General features: G+C 46.6%; 1 protein-coding gene across 1 annotated transcript in view; it reads left to right on the top strand.

Moving 5' to 3' along the window:
• Positions 1–26,789, top strand: part of LOC144784026 (syntaxin-binding protein 4-like) — a 1,158,996-nt gene that overhangs the window by 577,463 nt on the left and 554,744 nt on the right. The window contains exons 16-17 of the mRNA XM_078662726.1: positions 21,544–21,573; positions 22,785–22,795. Coding sequence (XP_078518852.1) covers positions 21,544–21,573; positions 22,785–22,795 — 41 coding nt within the window. The remainder of the gene's footprint in view (positions 1–21,543; positions 21,574–22,784; positions 22,796–26,789) is intronic.

Genomic DNA, 26,789 nt, shown 5'->3' with positions numbered 1-26,789 from the left:
AAGGAGATCTTAATTTGGTGTGGATATTTCAGGATCTCGACCGGACCATAAATTTCATAGTCAGTGTTGTCCCAGGCTACCCCACCAGGTATCGGATTGGCTGTGAAGTTGGCTGAAGAAAGTTCTCTTTTCTCGACGTGTGAAGATGTGTGTGGTTTGAGGATCAAGTTGATTTTCTGACTTGCTGTGTTCATTTTAGCATATTTTCCCTCAATGAAGCGTCCCAAAGCAAGTACCATGATGAGCCAAAGTATGAGGATAAATGCACCAAAACCCACCCAAAATTCAATCCATGGGGAAATCAGATATGTTTCTTTCAGTTGTTTCAAAAGTTCCTTAGCTTTGTCTTTAAAGGATTTTGATGATGGCTGTGTCTTTGATTCGCTGAAGCCCTCAGAGGAATCATCGAAGTTAATGAAGTAGCCGGATGCAGTTCTGTCAATTGTTCCAATTGGTTCAGGATTTTTGTTTCTTGCATTTTCACTTGGTACTTCATTATAGATTGGTGTGTCTCTGCTAAATGTTTTTATTTGGGTTTTCAGCGGTCTGAGTTCTATTGCATTGTTGCATAGTCCTTGTTGTTCTTCTGTAGGCGTTTCGAATGTGATGAGCCTCTTCGTTAGGACCTCTGTACTGGTAGCAAACCTTGGTGTTCTGCTACTTATTGGGAGTCCACTTGGCCTACTGTTTGTTATCGGCCACATGTTGTGGTTTTACCAGGTCGATGGATACAACTCGGTTCTCCTTTTTACCAGCAAGTGGCGGTAGTACAACTGATCTTGTCCCGTTGACAGACAAGACAGGAACTGCTTTTCTGTAAGAAGGCCCAAATTCCTTCTTTACCGCGATCTTTTCCCTGACTAGATCCCCGACTTTTGGAATCCAGACAGGTCTTGCTGGGACAGGTGGTGGTTCTTCAGTGGTTGTTGGCTGTTGTTTCAACTTTATGTTGCTCAGGTCTTTTCTTGTTTTGTTTAAGTCCTGCAAAATAGCCAAACGGTCTTTGATATCAAAGGTTTTTTCTTTCACCACTGAAGTCTGACTATCAATGTCAGAGATCATCATCCTAGTTCCAAATAATAATTTGTACGCACTGAATCCCTTCAGAGAATTTCTTGGCAAGTTATTGAGACTACGTTGGACACTTATTAGATGTTTGACCCACCCAGCTCCCGAACCTAATATCCTTTCCGTTATAGATTGCTTTATGCCTTGGTTTTTTCTTTACACCGTCCCGTACCCTCAGGAAGGAAGTGAGAAGATTCCCGCTGGACTATGCTCATTTGGCCATGTTTCCCCCCAGGCTGGAGGGCTTGAGTGAAAACAATAGTCAAACGTAGCATGCGCTTAGCGTATATGCCATTTAGACCCGCAAATCTTTGTATAACAGTCCGGACGTCAGCCGAGTGCTGGTGATCTACATTATAAGTGGAAACTAGCCTGTGTATGTTAATCGCAAGCCTTGCTCTTTACTGGTGATATTATCTGCAGTCAGATTCCACCGTATTACACTTTTTCTCTCCCCACTGCGATTTCTGTTGCAGTTTGGGCAGTTTTTTACAAACATGGTATGATGCAGGCTCATGCCTGGCCACCAGTACCGTGATTGTAATTCTTCCAGAGAATCTTTTAGCTTAAGGTGTCTGAGACCCTCGCCCATGTGGGCGTCTGCGATTAACAAGTTTCTCCTGTCCATGTTTGGAATCACTCTATCCCCCACTCCAGGGATTCGAGCAAAAGGGACGAAGTTTGCATCGATTATGTATGTATAATTGAGTGGATAGTTGATCGGTAACGCTGAGCAGTCGCCTTTTGATGACGTTTTCACCGCCAGCACTGTTTCACCGTCAATGTATTTTAATGTACGCTTTTTTCGAACTACGGGAGCCGATTTAGTGGCTGCCGCTGCGGCTGTTTCAGCCAATGAATTCCCTACAACGTGAACGCCATCACGCTGATGACTCAGTGAGTGAGTCACGTGAGTCTTTGGTAGCTCTTTTTGTAAAAGAGCTATTTGTTCCCAGAGCAGTTTCTGCTTTATTGGTGCATCTGTGTCATCTTTGTAACCTTTTTGAATCCATGTCTGCAAATCGCTGTTATATGATTTGACGCAGTAATATGAATCTGACACTATAAGTGTCGGGAATTCGCGATCCGCATTATCTAGCGCCATTTTTAAAGCTAATATTTCAGTTTGTTGTTCTGAATTACTTTCTACTGAGTGTGTCTTTGTTAATAGAGGTTTTAGTTTACCTCCGCGCCACACTTCTTTTGTAATCCCACTTGTGGGGTTGTATGCCTGTTCGCCCCAAACGGGGGGTTGAGCATGTCCGTCTGTATAGATTACACAGGCGTAATGTCGTAGAGGCAGAATGTCGATTGGCAGAGGGTATGTTTTTTCATATTCTAGATTTTCCATTTCTTCTAGTTCTGGATCAAAGTAGTAGTATACTTTGTCCGTTGTGATTGAATTCACCCATTGTAACCATTCTGGATCCAATGTTGTTGTTGGTAAATTACACGGTGTTGTTAATGCCTCAAAGGCTGATTCAGCTGTTCTGACTGTGATATGTCTACCGTCAGCTATGTCTTTTTCTCTAGCTATTGCGGTTTGAACTGCATGAACAATTTTTTCTTTGTTGCTGAATTTCTGTTCAGAATCTGTGTACAAGTGTGATTTGAATGCAATTGGTACCTTTTCCCCCTCATTAGAGGTCAGGTATGTGAATCCGCATCTCCCTGGGATGACTCGAATCACAAGATTGCGTGTGTTATCACGTGTTTCTAATTTTGTTTTAATTAGCATGTCTGTTTGTAAGGATCTCAAAATTTCTGTGTGTATTTGAGTCCAACTGGATCTTTTAAAGTCTGGTTTAATTCGATCATAAAGGGGTTTGACCCTTTCTGTGTAATTTGCAATGTATGTTCTTCCGAAATTTAGGAAGCCTAGAATTGACTGTAAGTTTTTTAGTGTTCTAGGTGCTTGGAGTACGGCACATTTCTCTAGGAAATTGTCAGCCAGGCTTTTGCCTTCACTTGATAACTCATATCCTAAGAATAGGACCGTCAGATGGGCAATTCTGGACTTTTTAAAGTTGAATTTGTAACCCTCTGCTGCGAACCCAAGTATTATGGTGTTCACTCTTTTCAAGTGAGTCTCCAAGTCATCATCTGTTAAGTAAATGTCATCGACATAAGATAATGCTTCATCATCATATAGTTGTAGTAATTCTGTTACTCTCGCTGAGAATACCCCCGGGCTGTTCTTGTACCCCTGGGCTAACCGACAGAATTGTTTTTGAGTGCCATTTACTGAGAATGCAGTTAAATATCTGCTCTCTGGTGCTATGTTTTGACAAAAGAATCCATTGGAGATGTCCAAGGTTGTTTTGTATTTTTTGCGCACTATGTTATTCATTAGTGCAGCACTGTGTGAGTTTTGCACTGCAAAAGTTTTGCAACATGTGTTAAGGTGTCGGTAATCCAAAACTAGACGATATGAATTGTCTGGTTTGGAGACCGGAAACAAAGGATTGTTCATTTGTGAGGTGCAAGTTTCAATCACCCCCTGGTATTCTAGCTGATCTAGTATTTCATTTACCTGTTTTTTAGCTTCTTGCTTAATTGGGTACTGCCTTTGTGCAGTAGGTTGTGATTTTAACTGGATTTTGTGAGGAGGAGAATCCTCATCCCATCCTACATGATTTTTATATAAAGCAGGTGCTAGAGCCACTGCCCACTTTCTAGCAAGTGTGTATTTTTTATGAATTGGAATTTGATTTGAGAAGGCAGGCATAATTACTTCTTCGCCATGAGGGCACTCCCTGACAAACTCTGGTGGCCAGTCTTTTTCAGCTAGAAGGATATCATAGCCCTTGGAGAGATTATCCCAAAATAGTCCCCTTATTTTCCTAGTCTTATCTCCCTCTATACGTAATGTTATTTCGTATATTTTGTGGGGTTTGATAACTCTGGTGTCCGCAGTTTCCACTTGAAGATATTCATTCGTGTCCACTGTCTCCAGATGATTCATAAGGACTTTGCGAGCTATGCTCACTTCTGCTGCACTGTCTAGCATTGTCTGAGCCCACTCTCCGTTTTTCAGTTGTGTCCTCAGTATTCTCGGCATTGTTAACTACCTTGATACTGGCTACCTTCTTTTTTGGAAATTGTAATTTCTTTTTTAGCTGAGCAGGTTCCTTGTCTTTGGACTTGGCGTGCTCTTCTCTTTGTTCTGATCGTCCTCTTCTTTCCGATTTCTGCGAGGAAGTCTGAAAAGATTGAGAGGGACGTGTATCAATGTCTTGATATCTATCAGGTTTTTTTATATTATCCCTATTTCTAAGGTTATATCTATTCCCAGAGGGGTCACTCTGGGGTGACCTGTGTCTTTGGTTCGGAGATTTCTCTCTTCGCCTAGGAGACCTTCCTCTGGACTGGAATTTCTTTCCTTTAGGATTGGATTGTTTGTTTCCATCCCAGTTCCTTTTCGGTGAATTATTATTAAAAAATATTTTTTCTGGACTTTCAGTCAGTTGCGGTTTTACTGGTATTCCACCTAAACTATCTCTACCTAGTTCCTCATAGGATTTTTCTATGATTCTGGCAATTTCAGCTGGTTGGTCTGCTATATCTGTCTCTTTTAACCTCTGGCGGATCGCCACGTTTGCTGCTTCACCTTTTATGTTGGCTAATAATATAGCCGAGACCTGCTTGAAGTCTTTTAGTAATTTCATACCAAGAGTTAAAGCGGGTTCAGGACCATATTCGTCTTGAATTTGTTTTAGCACATCTGGTATTACCGAAATGGATGGAACACCGTGCGTTTTTGTGTAGATGGAAGCAAAGACTGTACCCCAAGTGTCACAGTCCTCTATGTGTGGTGCGATTCCCATAGGAAGACAGATAGTCAGAATCCTGTGTTTTTCTAGCGGGGTGGTGTCAGGAAACACCGCCTCTATTTGGGTAATTTTCTGTGCCAACCAGAATGGTATTTGTTCCCGTTTAGCCGGTACTTTACCTAGGCAGGATTGGATGTTCTGTGGTGTAATTTTATTTGTGTTCCCCTGGTGAGGGGTCAGCTGTGGAAGTTTAATCGCTGGCTGAATTGTTGAAGTCCGCATTACATATTGGACTAATTGTCTATGAATTTTTAGTAATTGTTTTAGCTGTATTAACAGCTCTCCTGTAGACATCCCTTCGATGTCTGGGTGTGGTGTGTATCCGGCTAAGACCGGCCACGTTGCTCCTGGTCTACCTAAAGGACCGAGCCTGGTGATGTGATTATTATGTTTTAGGGCGCCATCAAATAAGAGCAAATGCTCTTGGAATTTGAGTGGTACTTCCACCTCCCCGAAAGGAGTGTACTCATTTCAGGAGGTTCCTCTATTTTGTAATAGTGGAAGTACTTTGTTACAGCATTTGCTGCTGGAAAATGTATCCATGAATAGTATACCTCTGTCTGCCGATATTCGTGTGCCTCAATTACGAATATGACTGTGCCACCTCTAGGTGTCAGTCCATTTTCTATAAGTTTTAAGGTTATAGATCTCCTTTTGATGACCGGAATGAGTATTATATCCGCGTCTGCTGCTTGCATGGTAGCATCAGCATCTGCGAGTTCAGTTGCTAATCTAACTGCCTCTCTTTCATCATCACTCTCTGCCATTTTACCGACAGGAAGCTTATGTCTTTTGTTTGCAGATCAGGTTTCTTATGGAAACAAAGATTAGATGCACAATATTTTGGAACAGTGTATCCTTCAACGTTGACTTATACCAAGAACCATACATAGGAGTTCCCTCCTGCGAGGTCTGGCGGATATAACCTTTCACCCACTCCAGACGTCTTTGGAGTATTTGGGAAAAGGGGTCTGAGTGAGAAAGCACGATTGAGTTACTCTAAATGTCTTACGTTAGTTTTATCGCCCTTTCCAAACGCGTTGGGCGCCATGTAGTGTAGTTCCTATCTTCCCAATAGGCTCTCCGCATTGGAATAATACCTACAGCAGTAAAGGCCTAGGCCAGACGTTAACTAGGTCTACTACTGTCGATACTAGACTTAAAGTTTTGGGTTTGCCAGCGTAGCTCAGAGTTCGCTAGAAACTTTCTCGAATGTTCAAGGAGGAATTAACTTCCCTGATTAGACAAGAAGGGATTTAGTTTCTGACAACCATAGAACATGACAACTTTGCTCTCCCCTAATCAAGAGTCAATCTCGAGAGTCGTGTGAACAAAAGGCAATTTATTTTACTCAGTCAGTACGTGCATTCTTAGTCTCATCAGAATGTAGAGAAAAGGAAGAGACGGGCGTGTTCAATAAAAAGGTGTTATTTATTGATCAGTCTCTTTTCTCGTACAAGAGAAATGGATCGATATTATTGCAATACTTATAGTTAAGTAAAGTGCATACATTAAAAGCAATAGTATAAAGTAATACTGTAAAAACATTGATATGGTTTCTAAGCCATATGATGTTTTAAAATGAATAAAATATATTACATACACATATACATTTGACTAAACGTACTCAACTGGTGTTTCTAGATACGCCTACCCCGTGTACCTGACCTAAGTCTAATACGTGGGCGGGAATAGAAAGTTACAGTTTAAGTTAAGTTTGTTTTTGCCAAGTGAATAACTAAAGAATTCTCTGTGAGGGGTTATTCAGTTCTGTACCTGGAATTTAGGATGAATGAGGAATGGTATCTCTCTCTCTGGTCTCGATATTCCAGGCGGCCTGCGAGGGCTGCCCAGAAACGCCGGTGCTGGATTCTCGGCAGGAGAAAGCAGCGCGTCTCTCAGCGCGTCAGGAAGGCGGGGCTGCTGCCAGCGGGGTCTGCTCTGCTCTCGGCTTCGGCAAGTATGGCTGCTCCGTCTCGTCACCACGCCTGTGTTTGCATATGGCAAGATCGGTAATATTTATACCTTTAAGGTGCCGAGATTGACGTAAGGATGGACATAGATACGTCAATAAAGATGTCATACGACTTGCTCGTTAGCACATTCTTTTACTAAAGTTCTCGGTGAAATCAAAACAATGGCCGCAGGGTTTTGCCCAGGTTGACATAGGTTTGATTTGTTATGAGAACTCCGTATGCCTTATCAGGGGCTGGAGGAATATCGCTTGTCTAATTAGATCGCAAGCGTTATGACCTAATCAGATAACACGTTCCTGTGCCGTAGTGTGACTGCGTCAGATAACGGTATCTGCATCATGGGGGTTTTCTGCCTCATGGGCTGACTGCTAGTTAACTTGTTGGTTTGTTTAACTAGAATAGGGTCAGGAATAGGGGGATCGATTCAGAACCGATAGGAATACATGACAGTCTGACCTGGGGTGGTGTGGAGTGCAAAAAAATGATGGATTTAGGCCCAGATCTCTGTACTGGGGTGAATGTATGACATTGTTCTGCATTCTGTCCATCAATTGTTGGTTTTGCATTTGTCACCCCGAGTGGGATGGGTATGATCAAATGTGAGTCCCATGCTCTCCACACCACTGGAGTCAAGCTATCCAGGCTGATGAAGGCTGATAGCCAGAAACCGGTCCTTGGATGCTTGATTCCTGTCCAGGAAAGACATGGCTTGGCAGTTCGGGCTGGACTGTTCCCATGAGGCACAGGGTCAAGGCTTATTTGTATATGGCCATGTCTGACCTGGGGTGGTGTGGAGTGCAAAAAAACGATGGATTTAGGCCCAGATCTCTGTACTGGGGTGAATGTGTGACATTGTTCTGCATTCTGTCCATCAATTGTTGGTTTTGCATTTGTCACCCTGAGTGGGATGGGTATGCTCAGACGTGAGTCCCATGCTCTCCACACCACTGGAGGCAAGCTATCCAGGCTGATGAAGGCTGATAGCCAGAAACCGGTCCTTGGATGCTTGATTCCGGTCCAGGAAAGACATGGCTTGGCAGTTCGGGCTGGACTGTTCCCATGAGGCACAGGGTCAAGGCTGATTTGCATATGGCCATGTCTGACCTGGGGTGGTGTGGAGTGCAAAAAAACGATGGATTTAGACCCAGATCTCTGTACTGGGGTGAATGTATGACATTGTTCTGCATTCTGTCCATCAATTGCTGGTTTTGCATTTGTCACACCGAGTGAGATGGGTATGCTCAGACGTGAGTCCCATGCTCTCCACACCCCTGGAGTCAAGCTATCCAGGCTGATGAAGGCTGATAGCCAGAAACCGGTCCTTGGATGCTTGATTCAGGTCCAGGAAAGACATGGCTTGGCAGTTTGGGCTGGACTGTTCCCATGAGGCACAGGGTCAAGGCTGATTTGCATATGGCCATGTCTGACCTGGGGTGGTGTGGAGTGCAAAAAAACGATGGATTTAGGCCCAGATCTCTGTACTGGGGTGAATGTATGACATTGTTCTGCATTCTGTCCATCAATTGTTGATTTTGCATTGGGCAATGGCAGCGCAGAGGAGTATAGGGATGTAGCACCCATATGTACCCTCAGTTTGTCCCAAGCAGTAGTCGACATTGTCTGAATGTCCCGCCTGTCTCGTGGGAAGCCAACCGGCAACACCTCACTCAATTTGCCCGGTAGAACTAGGTCTGCCTCTGGTCTCAAAAATGGGATACGGGCGTCAGGGTGAAACCAGGCATGTGCATAGCGGCATTGGGCCACCAAATAGTCCAATTGGAAATCTGGGAAGTTAAGACCCCCTCTTTCATATGGCAGGGTCACGACAGACCAACACACATGGGGGCGCTTACCACCCCATACCAGTCTGATCATGAGTGTCCGTAGAGTGCGAATGAAACCGCCTGACAGAGGCACCGGGATATTGTTAAAGAGATATAAAAATTTAGGGAGCACCACCATTTTTAAAATGGGACCCTGCCAGCCAGCGACAAAGGTAGCTTCAGCCACCTGTCCAACTGTTCCTCTAGCTTTTGGAAGGTCTGTCCATAGTTTAAGCGTATGATCTGAGAGGTGTCCAGGTGGATATGGATACTGAGTCCTGGCACCATTCAAGGGGGAATTCACAATCCCATTTGACTGTGCTCTCCGTTTGCGGAACTATGATGGACTTATGCCAATTGATGCCCAACCCCGAAAACCTACCAAAACGGACAATTACACGGATCAGAGGGGCCAGGTTTAAGTGGGGTTCACGGACGTACAGGATTGTATCGTCCGCGTAAAGGGACGCTAAGAGGGGGCCCTTCTTGAATTGGAGGCCTCTGTGTAGATGACGCTCTTGGAAATGTCCAATTAGTGGGTCCATTGCTAGAATGAACAATAGGGGGGACAGGAGGCACCCCTGACGGGTCCCACGGTGCAACCGAAACGGCCTTGACAGAGTGCCATTCAAGCGTAGTTGCGCAGATGGGCCGCTGTATAGTAAGGAAATAGTTGCAATGAAGCCGTAAGGCAGACCCATGCGCTGCATAACCTCAACGAGGAACGGCCACTCCAAAGAGTCAAATGCCTTCTCGGCGTCAAGTAACACCGCCGCCGCTGGTACTTCAGGCTGTATTCTGTGCAGTACAGTGAACAATGTTCAGAGGTTCAAGGATGTGGAAAGCTGTGAAAGCTGTTGGCAAGTACTTTCGCAAAAATGTTGTAGTCCAAGTTTAACAGGGACAGTGGCCGGTAAGAGCTGCACTGTTTGTGGTCCTTTCCTGACTTTGGTAGGAGGATAATGACAGCTTCACGCATTGTGGGGGGGAGACTTTGCCTCTCCAGAGCTTCTACATATACCTCAATGAGCTGGGGGGCTAGGATGTCCTTGAACTCTTTATAGAAGTCCCCAGTAAAGCCATCTAATCCCGGGGTAGTAGATTCCCGCAGGGTATCTATGGCTAGAATGACATCGGCGATGGATATTGGTTCGGCCAATGTTTTATGATCCGCGCATTTAGAACATGAAAGAACTCAGGTGCATCGCTATTTGGAGCATACACATTTGCAAAGTTTACTTTGTGGCAATAGCGGTTACCTGTGACTATCACATACCTGCCCTCAGGGTCCAGGGACGCGTCTATGAGTGTAAACTGGACTCTTTTGTGGACCAATATAGCAGTGTCCCTGGCGTAGTTGCTATAATTAGCAAAGAATCTGTGTGCACCCCAGATAGAGCCAAAACGGGCCGAATCTGTAGTAGGAAGGTGTGTCTCTTGCAGAAATGCTATATCAACCTTATGGCGAATAAGATAGTCGCCCACCTGCCTCCTCTTACGGGTATTATTAAGCCCTCTAACATTCCAGGACATGAAGGTGACGTCAGAGGGTCCCTACATGTTACGTAACCGCGACATCTGGCCAGTGTGTAGTCTCTTGTTTGTCAGGACCTGTATGCAGGGGTGATGTGATACGCAATGCTATAATAAATTGTAAACAGTAATTCAAATAACATGAATGTCCAACCCCAACCCCCCTCCCCCCACCCAGCCATTTTCTAACCCGAAGGTGGCCATCACCCTCAAAATTCTCCAGCCTGTGAGGCTAACAACTGAGGCCCAAGAAGTGGACCCCGATATTGCAATGAACCAGCACAAAGGATACACCCAAGTGGGGGTGGCCACCCGCCATCAGACCTGCCAATTGATGTATCAGTCAAGTACATGAATCAATACGATGTCCCCAAAGCGTAGTAGCCATGCAAACCAATACGATCAAACCATCACCCAGTCCCGGGGTTTGAAAAAAGTTTAGCGCTAGCGTCCGATCCGCTGTGCGGCGGAGAGACGAGCGCGCCGTCCACCGAGTTCCGCGTGTTCCGAGTCTTGTACGTGCGACAAAATTCCTGGGCTTCCGTAGGAGTGTCAAATATTTTGGACCTGCCGCCGAAGTCAACCTTTAATCTCGCTGGATATAGCATTCCGTATTTGAGACCCAGGTTACGGAGTGTGGCCTTCACCCCCTGAAATTTTTGTCTCGCCTCCTGGACCATTGGAGTAAAATCAGGGTAGAAGGACAGTTTCGATCCCTGCCACTCAATTACTCCACGTTCTCTCGCCTTTCTCAACGCCGTGTCGCGGTCTCGGAAGTTCAGGAGTCTCGCAATGATGAGTCTCGGGGGGATGCCTGCATTCGGTCCGGGGCCAAGGGACCGATGTGCTCTTTCAGCAACGAACCCCGGGGTGAAGGCCTCGCTGCCAAACAGGTCCGTAAGTAGCTTCTCCATGAAGAGGTCCATCCGGCCCATGGGCGCTGTCTCCGGGACCCCATTATGCGAACATTATTGCGTCGCCCACGCGCTTCTAAGTCCTCGTTCTTGATTGCGACTTCTTTTTGCAAGCGTTCCGTTCGTTCCAGTCTCTTCAAAGATTGGGCATTCCCATCTTACAGGTCCGACACACGTGCTTCCACCACATCCAGTATGGGGTCGTGAGCCTGGACTTTGGTGCCCAAGGACGCAATAGTTTGATCCAGGGAGTCAAAACGGGACTCTAGCGCCTTGAAACCCGCCCTCATCTCGAGCAGTAGTGATGCAACCGAGGCCTCAGGAGGCTCTGGCGCCCCACCAGCAGGTGCCATCTAATTGGTCAGGCAAGGGGGAAGATCATCACACCATGCTTAAATATCACTTTTTCAGTCTGCTTATTGTTCATAGACCCCTTCCTGACACGCCTTGAATGACATGTTGGCCACTGCTTTCCGGACAGGGGCCAATACCCACACCGTCAATTCCCGATGGAATGGGGCTTGCCTAAGGATTTGCTCCACAAATGACTGCCACATAAATGCCGCCTGCTTAACCACATAAGGTGCTGTCTCAGAGGCCCCACCCCCTCCATAAATAAAGTTGTCAGTTCAGATACTGGCACTCAGTCGCATATGAGCCTCTTTTCCCAGTTATTCCCCTGGGCAAACCACCTCGTCTCGTGTTGCAGCTGAGCCTCATAATAATATAGCTCCACTCTGGGTGCCTCAAGCCCACCTTCCTCATAGGTACTCTGCTTCGCCGTCCCGCCCAGTAAAGGTCTATCAAAAGAGAGTCTAGTGCCCTGAATATTCGTCTCAGTATTGGACACATCGTGTTCTGTAACATATACAGACTGCGAGGTAGCACCACCATTTTGGCTATTGCCAACCTTCCCATTAGGGATAGTGGTAAGGAGTTCTAGAATCCAATCAAACCCCTTAAGGCCTCCAACATTTTGTGAATATTCAGTTGCAGCATTCGAGAGTCATCACCCTCCACCCGGATTGCCAAGTACCTAAAGTGCTCGGTCTCCCATTTCTGTCCCAGTTGAGGGAGTGACTCCACAATTGATCAGCCAGCCGAGCCAGTGGAAAAAGAAAAATGTACTCCTATTAAGTCTCAGCCCGGAGCAATTACCAAACTCCTCTAGTACTAGCAACAGTTTTGGCACTGCCTCTGGGGGTGTTGATATATTGAATATTGCGTCATCCGCATACAGCAATATTACCTGAGGCGTTCCTCCCACCTTAATACCCCAGGCGGCCAGATCCTTCCACACCGAAATCGCCAACAGTTCTATTGCCAGTGCAAACAGGAGCGGGGAGAGTGGGCAACCCTGGCATGTTCATCTATCAAGCCTCCACTCACCTGACCTGCTCCCTCCAACCCTAACCCTAGCTCTAGGCACTGTATACAGGATCTGGACCCATCTTCTAAACTTTGGACCAAAACCTGCCACCCTGAGCACCTTTAACAAATACCCCCAGTCTACAAAATCAAAGGCCTTTTCCATGTCTATTGACACTAAGGGCAGCGTTTCATGTAAAAAATGGGATGATCTAATATTTATGCCTGTGTTACAAGATGGAATGAACCCACATTGATCCTCATGGATCAAATGAGTCATGTGAGGGGCCAGTCTTGTAGCCAGGGCTTTACATTACATTTTTACATCTGAGTTGATCATCATGATTGGTCGATATGCTGAGGGGTTTTGGGCATTCCCCCCTGGCTTCAGGAGCATGACAATTTTAGCCTCCCGCATTGAGGAAGGCAACACTCTTGACTCAAATGCCTCCTCATATGCCTGCAACAGAGGCTGCATCAACTGTGCTGAATATGCCTGCAAGAAGGACATATGAAACCCATCTGCCACTGGGGCCTTAGATCCCGGCATGGTTCGAAGAGCCTCCTGAATTTCCCTGACAGTGATCTGGGCATCTAATTACTCCACACCATCCGGCGGAAGCTGTGGGAGTGCCAAGTCTCCGACGACTGGGACGTGCCTATCTGCTGTCACCCCAGGGTCTACAGTGTAAACCTGCTGTAGGTGCTGTTGGAACACCTCTAAGATGCCAGGTCTTGTGAGGACAAGCCTCCCTCCCTTGGCAATTAGGGCTGTTGTCATCTTGGGAGCCTACTCCCTCCGTAGGATCCAAGACAACATGCAACCTGATTTGGCATGTAGCCGCTGGCGATAACATTTTAGGGTATATCTGTCCAACCTGTACCAAATATCAGCTAAACATTCATGCTGGTCACTTGATATCTAAATACTCTGTGATTGATTGTGTGAGGGTAGCCCTCCACACTTGATCTTCCAATATATCCGTTGTGAACCTCCAACATCTACGGCACAGGACAGAAGTCCCCCATCTCAACGTGCATCGCACCGGTGAGTGATCAGACATAAAACACACCAGATGAGTCACCCCTGTCTCAGTGAATGGCGGTGACCTCGACACCAGCACTCTATCCAATCTACTCTGAGTTCAATGCATCAGGGATTGACAAGTAAACAGTGGGAGTGTGGAATGAGTCTCCCTCCAAATATCATGAGCTCCTAGATCCTGCATGACCCTACTAAGCATTTGTGTCATCCTCGGTTGTGTGCCAACCTTCGAGGGGGCTCTATCAAGTGCCGGGTCCAGCAACCAATTAAAATCACCCATCCAAATAAATGGAGCGTCTACTTCATTGGTGAGTAATTCCTGTGTGACCTGGAAAATTATGGGTCAGCTACGTTGTGGGCATACGAATTCAGAATGGCAATTTTCCTACCATCTAGGGACCCTTGCAGCAATACGTATCTGCCACTCACATCAGAATCAGTATACATCATCGTAAATGGGGTGCCCGGGGCCACCCAAACCATGGTACCCCTAGCATAAGTGGAGTAGGAAGAATGATGGTATATTTGTCCTCGCCACTTCTTAGCTACTCTAGTTGCGCCGCAATCATCCAGGTGCATTTCTTGGAGGCAGACAATCAAAATATGGTGCAGCTTGAGGAAAGTTAACACTCTATGGGCCAGATGTATCAAGAATTGCTTTTGTTGTTTTTAAAAACTTTATTTATTGAATTTTTTGTTAGGGTAATGAACACGGTAGGTACATACATCGTCACATTTGTTCGTCATTAGCATACGTCAGTACACAGTGGCGGGCATTTGGTAAGTTGCGTACAGCTTAAAGAGAACAACAAAATATGTCACTTATTCCAGTCACGACTATGAGCCCTCTACAACAGAGACATCATCAGTACAATCGTTAATCTTCCCCCACCTTCAATTGCATACATAGTATGCTGGCCTCTTATGACTTTCTCTTAGAAGGAAAAAGTACAATAAGCTTCGTGTCTGTGTGGAACATCATCTAAACACAGAGGTATTGGCACAACCTTCCTATATCGAATAGAATAGGAGGCATAAATCAGGCTGGCACTAGATGTCGTAGTGAACTCGCTTACTGACATGCCCCTCGCACTTGCATTCTCCCCAGCCCAAACTCTGTGTTCTAGTGTCGTCCATGCTGTTTACTTCGTGCCTATCCTACCACCCACGTGTTATGAGGCTTAGAGCAAACTGTTACCAATACACGCCTCATATAACTGATTCCTCTCGGCTGTCTGAATTGTCTTGGGTTACTAAATAACATTTTAGGGGGGCCCATATATCATTAGGTCTGGACGCCAATGGTAACAGTTCAGCATATGTATCTAGCTGCTCCTGGCATTGTATAAGGTCATGTATCCAATCTTTGAATTTGGGTGCTCTCCCCCTTCCCCATCAACACGCCACTTTCCTTTTAGCTAATAGCAGCGCTAGCGCAACAAACTTGCGGTGTGCAGCCTGAAGGGGTTCCACATATCCCAGAAGTGCCATAACTGGGGAAGGTTGCACTGTGGTGTTTATCATCATAGCCAGGGCCGTGAAGACCTCCTGCCAGTATTTCTGTACTGCCTCGCATGCCCATGCTAAATGCAGAAAATCAGTTCCTGGGGCATGACATCTATCGCATGCATCCGAGTTGCGCAATCCGTACCTGTGCATGCGGGCTGGTGTGTAGTATAATCTATGTAAATACTTATAATGTATTATCCTAAGCCTGCTGCTGGCTGAAATTCATTCAGTCTGTTGGGAGCAGAAGGTCCACTGTCTTTCTGTTAGCTCTAACCCCAGTTCCTGGTCCCATTTCGTCTTGGAAATGGGGATTGGGTGGTCTCTCAGTGTGTGTACTGTCTTATAGATTGTGGAGACTAACTTCTTGGCAGTGTTTCCCTGAATCCGCTGTAGCGGCATAAAGATTGGGGGTTCAGTGGGAAACTCATCCGTCAGCGATCTAATACCCTGACGGAGCCGGATATAAAGAAAGGTGTCAAGAGGGGAGCAGTGAGCATCTCGAAACATATGCTCCAAAGAGCGAAACGTACCGTCAACATATAGGTCGCCCCATGTTTGAACATGTATACGCTTAGCAAGCTGATGGAAAGTGCACTCCTGTAGTAGAGGCATAGCCGGATGATATACATGGGGTAATAGTGGTGAGTAGAGCATGGGTGCCTCCAGCATCCTATCCAACTGACGCCAAGCATTTGTTGTAGCCATCACTGTTGTAGGTGTCTTATCTCTGCCTTGGGGCGGAATATGAAATGCACCCTCGATAGGAATCGGCAGAGCCAGCCAGTGCTCCGTGGCCACCTGAGGCGTGTATCGAGGTGGGTGCACCCAAAAATAAGCATAGTGCGCCTGTGCACTATAATAATATAATTTGAGATCTGGGATGCCGAATCCCCCTTGTGTATAGGGCCTAGTTAGGGTATCCCACGCGAGTCTCGGGTTTTTCCCACCCCATACCAGCCGGACAAGTTTGGATCGCAATTGTTGAAAAAAGTACAGTCCAGGGTAAAAGGGAATATTTAGGAATAAATACAATAATTGCGGTAGAATGACCATTTTTATCAAGGATGCTCTGCCTGCTAGTGACAGTGGCAGGGTGATCCAACGCGTTACCTTGTCAGTAATGCGGGATATGGACGTGCCATAATTGAGCCTCATTAACTCCTCCTTATCTTTGGTTACGTGTATCCCTAAGTACTTGAACTCATCTTCGCACCAAGTCATAGGGTAATCTAGAGGGAACTTCGTGGTCACTGCCGTGAGGGGAAAAAAACATGATTTACTCCAATTTATGGTTACACCCGATAGTTCGCCAAAGACTATGAACTCTGGAAGGACAGCATTCATGTTTTGCTGTGGGTCCCTTATGTATAGCGTGATGTCCTCTGCATATAGGGATATCAAAATTTGTCGTTGATTACAGCATAACGCTTTATCGTTATGGTGTTGCCGCACCTTCGGCGCCAATGGTTCATCCGCGATAGCAAATAATAGGGGCGACAATGGGCACCCCTGTCGTGTGCCCCTCATCACTGGGAACTCCTGGGACATCTTCCCGTTGATTAGTACCTTAGCCGCAGGCGAAGTGTACAACAGTTTAATCCAGGATAGGAATATGGGCGGAAACCCCATTCGAGACATCACCCCGAACACGTAGTTCCACCCAAGATTCGAACGCTTTGGTCGCGTCCAAAAATATCGCCGCCATAGGCAGTTCCTCTGAGACATTATTCAAGACAGTAAAGAAGGTTCGCAGCTTGTGGGATGTCGCCCTACCAGGAACGAAGCCAGCCTGGTCAGGTAATATCAGACCTTCCATAATTAGATTAAGTCGCGTGGCTATAAATTTCGCCAGAATTTTAATATCGCAGTTGAGTAAGGACAGGGGTCTGTATGAGTCACAACTAGTAGGGGATTTTCCCGGCTTGAGTAAGGATGTGATGAGAGCTACCCTCATGGAAGGGGGTAAATGCCCCACTTCTAGAGCATCCTCGTAGACTTCTCGTAATATCAGGGCCATGAAATCTATATACGTTTTGTAAAATTCAACTGGAATACCATCCAGTCCAGTGGCTTTGCCCAATTGCATGTGCATTATAGCTTCCTTCACTTCATCCAGCTTGAACGGGGTGCTCAGGAAACGTTGTTGTGCATCGCTGAGCCATCCCAGAGACACATCTTCCAGATATTCGGTCAAGTGAAGCGGCCCAGTTCTTGTGGATTTATATAGTTTGGCATAGTGCGCTGTGAAGGCGTTCAAGATGTGCGCCGTGTCTCTGTAGACCAGCCCATCCAGTCCCTCGAGTTCCAAAACCACATTCGAGTGCCTCACCAGCGCAATTATTGCAGCCAGTGCCTTACCTGGTCGTGGCCAATCTGTTCTGTATGCTTTTTAAAACTCCAGATCCCTTAGCAATGCAAATCCCTCTAAGCGTGACCTTGAAGGCCTCCCAAAAGGTTTTGACCTGTTCCACTGTACCTTTATTACGCTCGAAGAAGTCTAGTATTTACTCCCTGAGCTCCTCTTGGAATACTGTGTCTATGAGCATGGTTGGTTATAAGCGCCAACGTGTTCTTGGTGGGCCAAAGACTTCCGCACTCAGGGTCAGACGTACAGGTGCGTGATCCGAGTACGTTCTGGCCAAATGCTTCATAACCGAGATTGCCGGGCACAAGTCCTGCAAGAGAAGCATGTAGTCTAAACCCGCCCAGGATGCCGCATGTGCAGTAAAAGGCGGGCCCTCACAAGTAGTTGGGTGAAGGTGTCTCCAGGCATCTATCAGATTATACTCTGCGAGAGTAAGATGAAGCGAGGCGCGCGCTTTAGTGTAGTGATGTGAGATCGGCTGCGACCTGTCGATCGCGGGGTCCAGTGAAACATTAAAGTCTCCGCCCCAGATTACATGGTCGGTCCCGGTGTCAATTACATTAGCCCAGAGTTCAATGAAGAAACGTGGGTCATCTATGTTGGGTCCATATCAGCATACGAACGTGATTGATGTATGCCTCAATTGCCCCAACATAATACAGTACCTCCCTTGTGTGTCGTGCTTCTCGCCTGTCGGTGTAAATGGTGTGCCCCTCTTGACCAGGATAGCTGTACCTCTGGCATAGGTCGAATAAGAAGAGAACAGTCTATGCTCCGCCCACCTACCAGCAAAAGTGTTATTTGGTTGGGATCTGAAATGCGTCTCTTGCAGAAACACTATGTGAATGGTGTGTCTGTCCAGATAAGACAATATATGTCGTCTCTTACGCGGGTCCCCGAGCCCTCTCACGTTCCATGGGATAAGGTTTAGGTCAGTTACAGCCATGTCAGGTAACGGGCATACAGGAGATCAATTGTGAACCTCGCCAGTACTAGGCGCTCACCAGTGTTTCGCAACCAAAAACCACTGCCCTCAATCCTAATGTAGTGACCTTCTCGCCAATGCTTCTGTGAATCTGCAGCATTTCTGTGGTACGTACCATCCCAACATAGACCCCTAATGTGTGTCTCCAAACCGCATTGTGCCTTGTAGTATCCCATACTCTTCCTCCCTCCCTCCCTCACCTCCCGGAGGAAAACAGTACTACTTAGTGGCACACAGTCCACACTCAGAATTACATCTAAACAGTCCCACCCCCGCATATCCCCCCTCCCTCCCTCCCTCCACCCACTGAAGCAGCCAGTATAGTCTACCACCCTCCCTCCCCAGATTCCCAACAACAACATATCTGTCATCAATTCAACAGTGTCTAAGACAGGGGTACACCTGTTGGGGGACATCTCTAGCTGGTCACACGTCCACCTCCCCCCCTCAGCCCTCCGACCTGCATGACCACTGGGCTACGTCTAAGGAGGGGGAGTGGGGCCTTGATTACGTTACCACTGGAGCTCTCGGTACCATTCGGCTGTTTGTCCATCTAGTGTCCACAGACTCGTTACCACCTTTGGAGTGCCATCAGTCTTAATCAGAGTTCAGTAAGTCTGCATCTAGTCTGTAGCAGGGGGCTTCTCAGGAATCTTCATCAGTCTCTTGTGGGTTGTCTTGGCTTGCAGGGCCCCGTCCATTCAGTCTACGTTGCGGTTTCTTCAGCGTGCGTAGGTAATCCTCCACCTGCTGCGGATTCGTGAAGAAGCGCTGTTTACCCTGGTGGGTCACCCGGAGCCGGGCCAGGTATAGCAAGGTGTAATCAATTTATGCAGCGCGGAGTTTCTTTTTAACCGTGATGAATTTGCGCCTTTCTTCTTGGACCATCGGGGTGATGTCCGGGTATATGGAAAAAGACACTCTGTCGTAGGTCAGGGTTTGTTTGGCGCGAGCTGCTCGCAAGGCCACATCACGATAATTTAGCAGACGAGCGATGATGGGTCTAGGTGGGGTCCCTGGCTTCGGTGGCGGTCCAAGAGACCGGTGGGCACGTTCAACTATGAACTGTGAGGAGAAAGCATCCGCCCCAATGGTCGCCAAAAGCATCTTTTCGATATAGTCCTCCATACGCCCAGTGTTCGTGGACTCCGGCACCCCGTGACGCATATATTATTGCGCCTACTTCGGGCCTCCAAATCCTCGTTCTTGGCTGCGAGGACCCGAAGTAAACTGTCCATCCGCGTTATTTGCGCTGTGTGCCCCACAGTGATGTCCTCATTTTCAGATATGCACCGCTCCGTCTCCACTATTCTTTCCTCATGTTGGTCCATTTTGTGTACAATTGCGTCCATTCTCGACGACATTTTGTCCACTTTATCTACTACTGTGGCGAATCCTTGCCTCATTTCTTGTAGGATCTGCTGGACATTCATCTCATTGGTTGAGGACCCGCCTGCTGCCTGGTCCGTTCCAACCGGCACTATATTCTCTGGAGTGGAGTTCGGACCTTTTTGTTTCGCAGTCTCAAAGGTAAGTTTAGGCTGTCGGGCGTCCAATTTCCCCATGTTTGCTCGGATCTGGGTACTCTGGTCTCTCGTCCGCTCCCAACCGGCCTCCGACCGTAGTTACTTCCGGATCTCTTCATGGGGCTTTCTTGCACTCTCAATTCGTCCACAAGCAGGGATTTGGAGCTCACCTTATATTTGGCCCATAGTACGGCACAGTGGACTGCAAGGGCTACGGCCACTGTTCTCCTAGACCCACCGCGTTGGACAGCCAGATATCAAATCGTCCACGCTCCCAAGCAGCAGGGCCATGCAAAGCATGCGGTTGTGAATGTCTCCGCTCCTGGTGATCACCCTCTTGTTTTCCAGCACTGCGCTGTGACAACTGTATCACAGGATCAAATGTGGGGCTACACCAGGCACTGCAAGTCACCACTGTGTGTCCATTACTGCCCCACTGGTCTGCGTCTTATGTCCACATAGGGCGAGCCCACGGAGTGACTGCTTGTTTATTCCTCTCTGCCAGAGGTCTCTAAGTGCGCCTCCTCTCGCTCTGTGATGGCCTCCTGCCGCCGCTGTAATGCTCAGTGCATAGGGCCAGCGGTTGCCGTTACGACGTGCCGTATCTTAGGCCGCCATTACTTGCAGTCTCAAGCATACATGTAGCTAGTTTGTGGCCGAGGGTCTGGTTTGGGGAAGATCCCGCTATTGTGGCTCCATGGCACTCCTTCGTTTAAATCCCCGCTGCGCCAGCCTACCGCCGGGTCTCCACCGGGTCGCACGGTGCTCTGTGGGCGGCCTTATCGGATCTGCGGTTGTCTTGTTCCCGGGCGCGCGCCTGCCTCCAGCGTCGGCGGCCTGCACTCCTCGTGTGCAGCCATGGTTTTTCCTAGGTACGGCTGCCGCCGGCACCTCACCTCAGCCGTCCGATGGTTAGCCAGGGGGAAATTCAGTGCCTCGCCGCGGGAGCTCACAGCGTCCGATCCTCACCAAAATTTCACCGAGGCTGGGGACTGCCTTTATCTATAACTCAGCGTAATTCCAGCCAGTACAGGAGCCGGTTAACCAGGATAAATGTCGAATAGCCTTCCAGGCTACAGGAGCCTCACCCAAGGGCGGCCATTCTGTCATGCGCCCTCTAGCGCCCCCATCAAGAATTGCTTTTGTGATTCTTAAATAGTGAATTTTACCGATTCACTATTTAAGAATAGCATAATGCAATGTATGTAGGATTTATGAATTTTTTGTGAATCCTTAACATTCCCTATTAGCGAATCCCAAATTGCCCAGAGGAATGAATGGGAATGCATTCACAATTTGCGAGTACCGAATTGGTAATGGCAAATTGCGAATGCAATTACAAGGGTGATAAGGGGTCAAAAGGTCATCCTGATGCACCCCCAAAAAAGATATGGGTGCACATGTGGCACACATACATGCCCTAAGGACATGTGTGTGCGCCACATGGCACTTAGGAAAATGCAAAAATTTGCGTTTTTCCAGGAATTTGCAAATTACCACCAACTTGAAGTTGGTGGTAATTTGTAATTGCTTAAAGCAAGGTCGCAATTTTTAACTGCTTCCTGCATTGCAATTAGGTAAATGCATTTGCAAAATAGGTCATCCCGAAAATTGAGATTCCCTATTTTGTGATTGGGATGATACATCCCAAAAGGCTTTTTAACACTCGCAAATGGGCCAATTCTGTGAATCAGCCCGTTTGCAACCGGTAAAAGGCTTGATACATCTGGCCCTAAGTATTTTAGTACAGGTGCCCAGTCCCCGCACAATCCAAGATAGAAATGTATACTCCGTCCCCATGTGGAGTGCACTAACTAAGGGCACCGATGTCGAATCCTGCCCACCCCCGTGTCCACCGCTACAGTGCACATGTTTGAAACAAACCCACTCAAATAAACATCAACACCCCTCCCCCCTTCCAACCCAAACCCCCAAGGCCATTTGCAAACAACAAACTGGTAAAAAATGTAATTTTCAATGTCATGCCAGGCCACACGCATCCCCTTATAAGCCCAACTGGGGCAATCACTCTCCAGCCAACCTCTCTACAGAAATCCGGAAGCACCGCTCCCCTCCACCACACATTTCTACATCTTAGACAATCACAATTAAGCTATGCCCTAGTAATGTTCGCAGCCAGCTAGGTATGTGTCTTTTGATTATTCGAGCCCTACCCCCGTGCCCCCTGCACGCTTGCGTCCGTTCACTGTTCTGTCTCTTACCGGCCTGCATGGTTTGTTTAATTATTAGCACAACGTTCCTAGATTCAGTTAACTCCCTGCCATCCCTACACAGTCTCCTCCCTCCACTCATCCTCTGTATCCCCTTCCTGCTCAAGCAGCATCTCTGGGACCACGTCCACTGATGCATTTGGCCACTCTGGCAATACACCATTGTCCTGAGCCACATTATTCTCCTCAGCTTCCGGGGCAGAGAGGGAGTCCTCACTCATCTGCAAAACTCTGTCACTTCCAACCCTGATCCTATTATCTGAGACAGCAGTCTTACCAGATGATGTCTCCCCTTCTTGTGACCCTGACATAGGTCTGTTGCCCCATCTCTTACTGCTTGGTCTAGGTTCTCGTGGCGGGAGTGTGTCCCCCTGTATCTCTGGACATTTCCACGCTTCCTCAGGGCTTTTGAAGAACTGTGCCCCCCCTGCATTAGGACCTTAAGCTTTGCGGGATATAAAAGCATGTACTGCAGGTAGAGTTCTCTCAGTTTCCTCAGGAAGGAATTACGTTGTTCCTGCATATGCCTAGTATAGTTAGGGTAAATAGATATTTTGTTATTTTCAAAGCAGAGGTCTTGCCGTTCTCTCCTGGCCCGTAGAATACAGTCTCTATCCCTGTAGTTCAAAACGTTTGCAATAAATGCACGAGGACCCCCCGGGGCGGGGGAGGCACCAGCGCCCTGTGCGCTCTTTCAATGACAAACACATTTGACAGAGCGACCGGGCACAGCTGAGTCTTGGTCCAGTGCTCCATAAAGCTCTACTGACCGCCCTTTCGGGGAAGCCCAGGATGCAAATATTTCTGCGCCTTGTGGGTTCAGCGAGAGGTTTTTTGACGTTTTTCAGAAATTGGTGGCGCTCAACAGTTTACGATATTGTGGGGTACCAAAGTGTATTGGTTAGAGATTCTTAGTTTTGGTGCATCTTGGTCAAAGGAAAACCACAACCTTTGAAAAGGAAAGGGAGGTAGAGACCCCCTCTTCCGAATTGATCAAGCCAGGTCTAGAGCACACAAAAGGAGTGTAAATTGTTGTGAAATGTATCACATATTCCAGCAGAAAAGGGATGAGATCGTCACCAGAAAGTATTGTCACAAAGAGTTTTATTCCTTTTCACAGCTGGTGCTCCTGTCAAAAGGAGATCAACCAGGAAAAATTGCCAACCGACACGTGTTTCATCACGGATGGTTAACCGTGACTCTTCAGGCCTGGAATGAGAATGAATATCATGACAAACTATACAAAATTGTTTACGCACAGTATGAGTGTTGTGCAAGAGAAAGGACACCAAGTGTTTGTGGAAACGAGAGAGAGGAAGGAAGGGGGTACATGTGAGTGCGGGTGACCCGGATGTTCCAATATTGTTTCCTGAACATCTATTATGTTATTGACTTCATAAATAGTGTGGTGTTTACACGGTAAGTACCAACATCATATAAATTAGAAATGACAACGTATTTTTTCAAACACATTAATTTGTGTTATGTTATCTAGATGTAATGATGTTGGCAAATGTTATGTCACCCACTTCACGGCACTCATGTTTTTCTTTTCTTGAAACGACTTTTTTATTCAGAATATTCCGGAGACTGCAACTTGTTTTCATTTCGCTTGAACCGTGACAAGCTTTATAACTCATTTTTTCTGATTGTTCTCGACCATTTGCAGCTCATGGAGAAATCACGTTTGTCACTTAAGGTTCTTGGTACCTACCGTGTAAACACCACACTATTTATGAAGTCACTAACATAATAGATGTTCAGGAAACAATATTGGAACATCCAGTCACCCGCACTCACATGTACCCCCTTCCTTCCCCTCTCTGGTTTCCACAAACACTTGGTGTCCTTTCTCTTGCACAACACTCATACTGTGCGTAAACAATTTTGTATAGTTTGTCATGATATTCACACTCTGGTAAAGAAGTTATAATCCTCAGGCAAAAAAAAACACTTCTCATCCTTGCTACACAACATCTGAAGGTAAATAAGGGCCGGTCTGACTTGAATAAAGCCAGCCTCTTTCAGAATTGGAAACAGATACTTTTTCCTTATCTCTTCATAGTACCCGCAGAACATAATAAAGTGCATGGTATCTTGTTGCGAAACCTTATCGCAATTGCAAGGTGGACCATCTTCTGGTTTACACCAGGAAGGAGAGCAGCCGAAGGAGTACTGTATCAGATTAAATCTGAATTTAGTCAGTAAGACTCTATGGAAAGGTCTAGTTACAGTCTTAAGGTATGGCTCGAGAACAGGAGAGATTGTGAGCATATAGTGCCGTCTAACTGAGGACTTCTGAAGTTCCCGCTCCTCGTGAGCCAATCTAAGCCTGTCCATGAAGTGTGATTTAGTCCAATTAATGTCCTCTCTTCTAATACGTGAGGGCGTTAAGAAAAGCTCTGGACGGCCTAACTGGCCAAATGAAGATCTCAAAACTTTAAGCCAGGGTATTTTTTTTGCGTAATCCAGTGCCAATACGTTTTTCAAGATAGCATGATTCAAGGTTATATCCGGGTTGAGCCATGTTTCTAGCCAGAAGATTAATGGGGCTAATTTTAGCTTATATGGAAGATAGTCCAAGCCCACCTCAGAATGGATTGAAAAGGTGGGAGTGGGCTGAGGAACAGACAGGAGGTATCTTAAAAACCTGTTCTCAACTCTTTGTATTTTATCAAGTGGAACGTAACTCCAAATAGAAGCGCCATATGTGGCAATTGAAAGACATTTAGAATTATAAACTTTTAGAAGAGCCTCCATGGGCCTAGCCCCCAGCCTATTCGAGAAGCCCATGAGGGCTGACGTGGATATTGCCACGGAAATACTTTTAGCCTTGACCTGGGGGGCCCATGTCCCCCTCTCGTCAAAGAGAACCCCTAGATAGGAGAAGGCTGCCACCCTGGAAACTACCTCGCCCTTACAAATAAAGGTTTTAAATTTATACTTATGTCTGCGATGTCCAACCACCATTGAGTGTGATTTTTTCACATTTATCTTTAGGTCCAAACGGTCCATAAAGATCCCAAATAGGTCCAGCAATTTCTGAAGTCCCACCCCAGTGCGGGCTACTAAAACTGCGTCGTCCGCGTATAGGAGAGCTGGTATGACTGCGTCTTCTTCACGCGGCACATCCACCCCTGGTACATCTAAGAAGTTACTTAGTCCGTTAATATAGATGGTAAAAAGAAGGGGGGCTAGGATGCAGCCCTGTCGCACCCCCGCTCCGATTTAAAGCGGCTCGTGCACCTGCCCTCCTTTGTAACCCTGACTTTAGCAAATAGCTCCTGGTGAAGGGACGCCATAAAATTGACTAGGGGGGTGGTCGATCCCTATCTCCAAAAGAATTGGCCACATCTTATCTCTATTCACCATGTCGAAGGCCAAGGAATTGTCCATAAAAGCTAGATATAACGACCCCTCCTTGGCTACTGTATGTTTGGAAATTAAAAGGTGCAGGTTTGAGCACTGGTCTAGTGTGCCTCTTTTTTCTCTGAACCCATATTGTAAGTTAGACATAACCCCACTGCTCTCGATGTTACCCCTTAGTTTGTACAATAAGACTATGCCTAGTATCTTAATTGCAGAGTCTAACAGGGAAATGGGTCTGTAACAAGCGGGATCATCACGCTGCCCTTTTTTAAAAATCGGCACAATGATTGAAGTGGCCCATGTGGCAGGGAAGATATTACCATTTGTCGCGTGATATACATTTGTAAGCACCTAGGCCCACAATTTGGGTGAATGTCTGTAAAGATCTGAGGGAACACCATCCGGCCCAGGGGCCTTTTTTTTTTAGGTCTCAGAGATTGCTCTCTCTACTTCATCGCAGTCAAAGTGTAAGGGGGCTTGCTCAAGAGCCAGCAACTGGGTTTTTAAGGCACCAGACTCTGATTCACCATAAACTTCTCTAAAATGACAAAGCCATTTATCATCAGAGATAATGCAGTCCATGACTGTGTTATCTGCATCTGAGAAAAAGGGCTGATTAATTGTCGCCCAGAATTGGTTACTGTCACGCAAGACATCAATTGACAGTAGTTTTTCCCATGCCTCCTTTTTTATGGTGCGTTTCCTTGTGTTAATCGTTTGTTTGTACAACTTCCTCCTCTCGGAAATGACAACCTTATCTCTTGGGATGGTTTTAAAGTTTGTAATAAACCCCTATGTGCTTTTGAACAATCGGAGTCAACCCATTTGTGTAAGTAGTTACCTCCTTTGCGAGATTTACTTGTCAAGTTGTGCGAGATTTGTGCACTTATTGACTCAAATCCACCCATGATTACTTCCTTAGGGGCATAGCGATCCTGGCAAAGTGCCAGATTGCCTTCAATTTTGGGAAGTAGTTCCTTAAGAAAATTATCCGGTACAACCTTTGCCCACTTGAGCCTCCTCCCTTGGTCTTTTGGGAGGATGGCGAGCTCAGTTTGGGGAGGACTGAACCTAATCCCTATAGGGTCACTCCACCGTAGCGCGAGCAGGACCGGATTATGGTCGCTGTATATTGACATGATTAATTTATAGGTCACAACCCTCTGTAAGATGCCAGGAGTCACAAAAATATAATCTAGCACCGAACCTGGGTCAGTACCCTTAAAGGTAATTGCCCTTACCTC

This window comes from Lissotriton helveticus, chromosome 10 (genome assembly GCF_964261635.1).
Source record: "Lissotriton helveticus chromosome 10, aLisHel1.1, whole genome shotgun sequence".
NCBI classification, from domain to species: domain Eukaryota; kingdom Metazoa; phylum Chordata; class Amphibia; order Caudata; family Salamandridae; genus Lissotriton; species Lissotriton helveticus.
The sequence above is the reverse complement of the archived record's forward strand: the minus strand, read 5'-3'. Positions and strand labels throughout refer to the sequence as shown.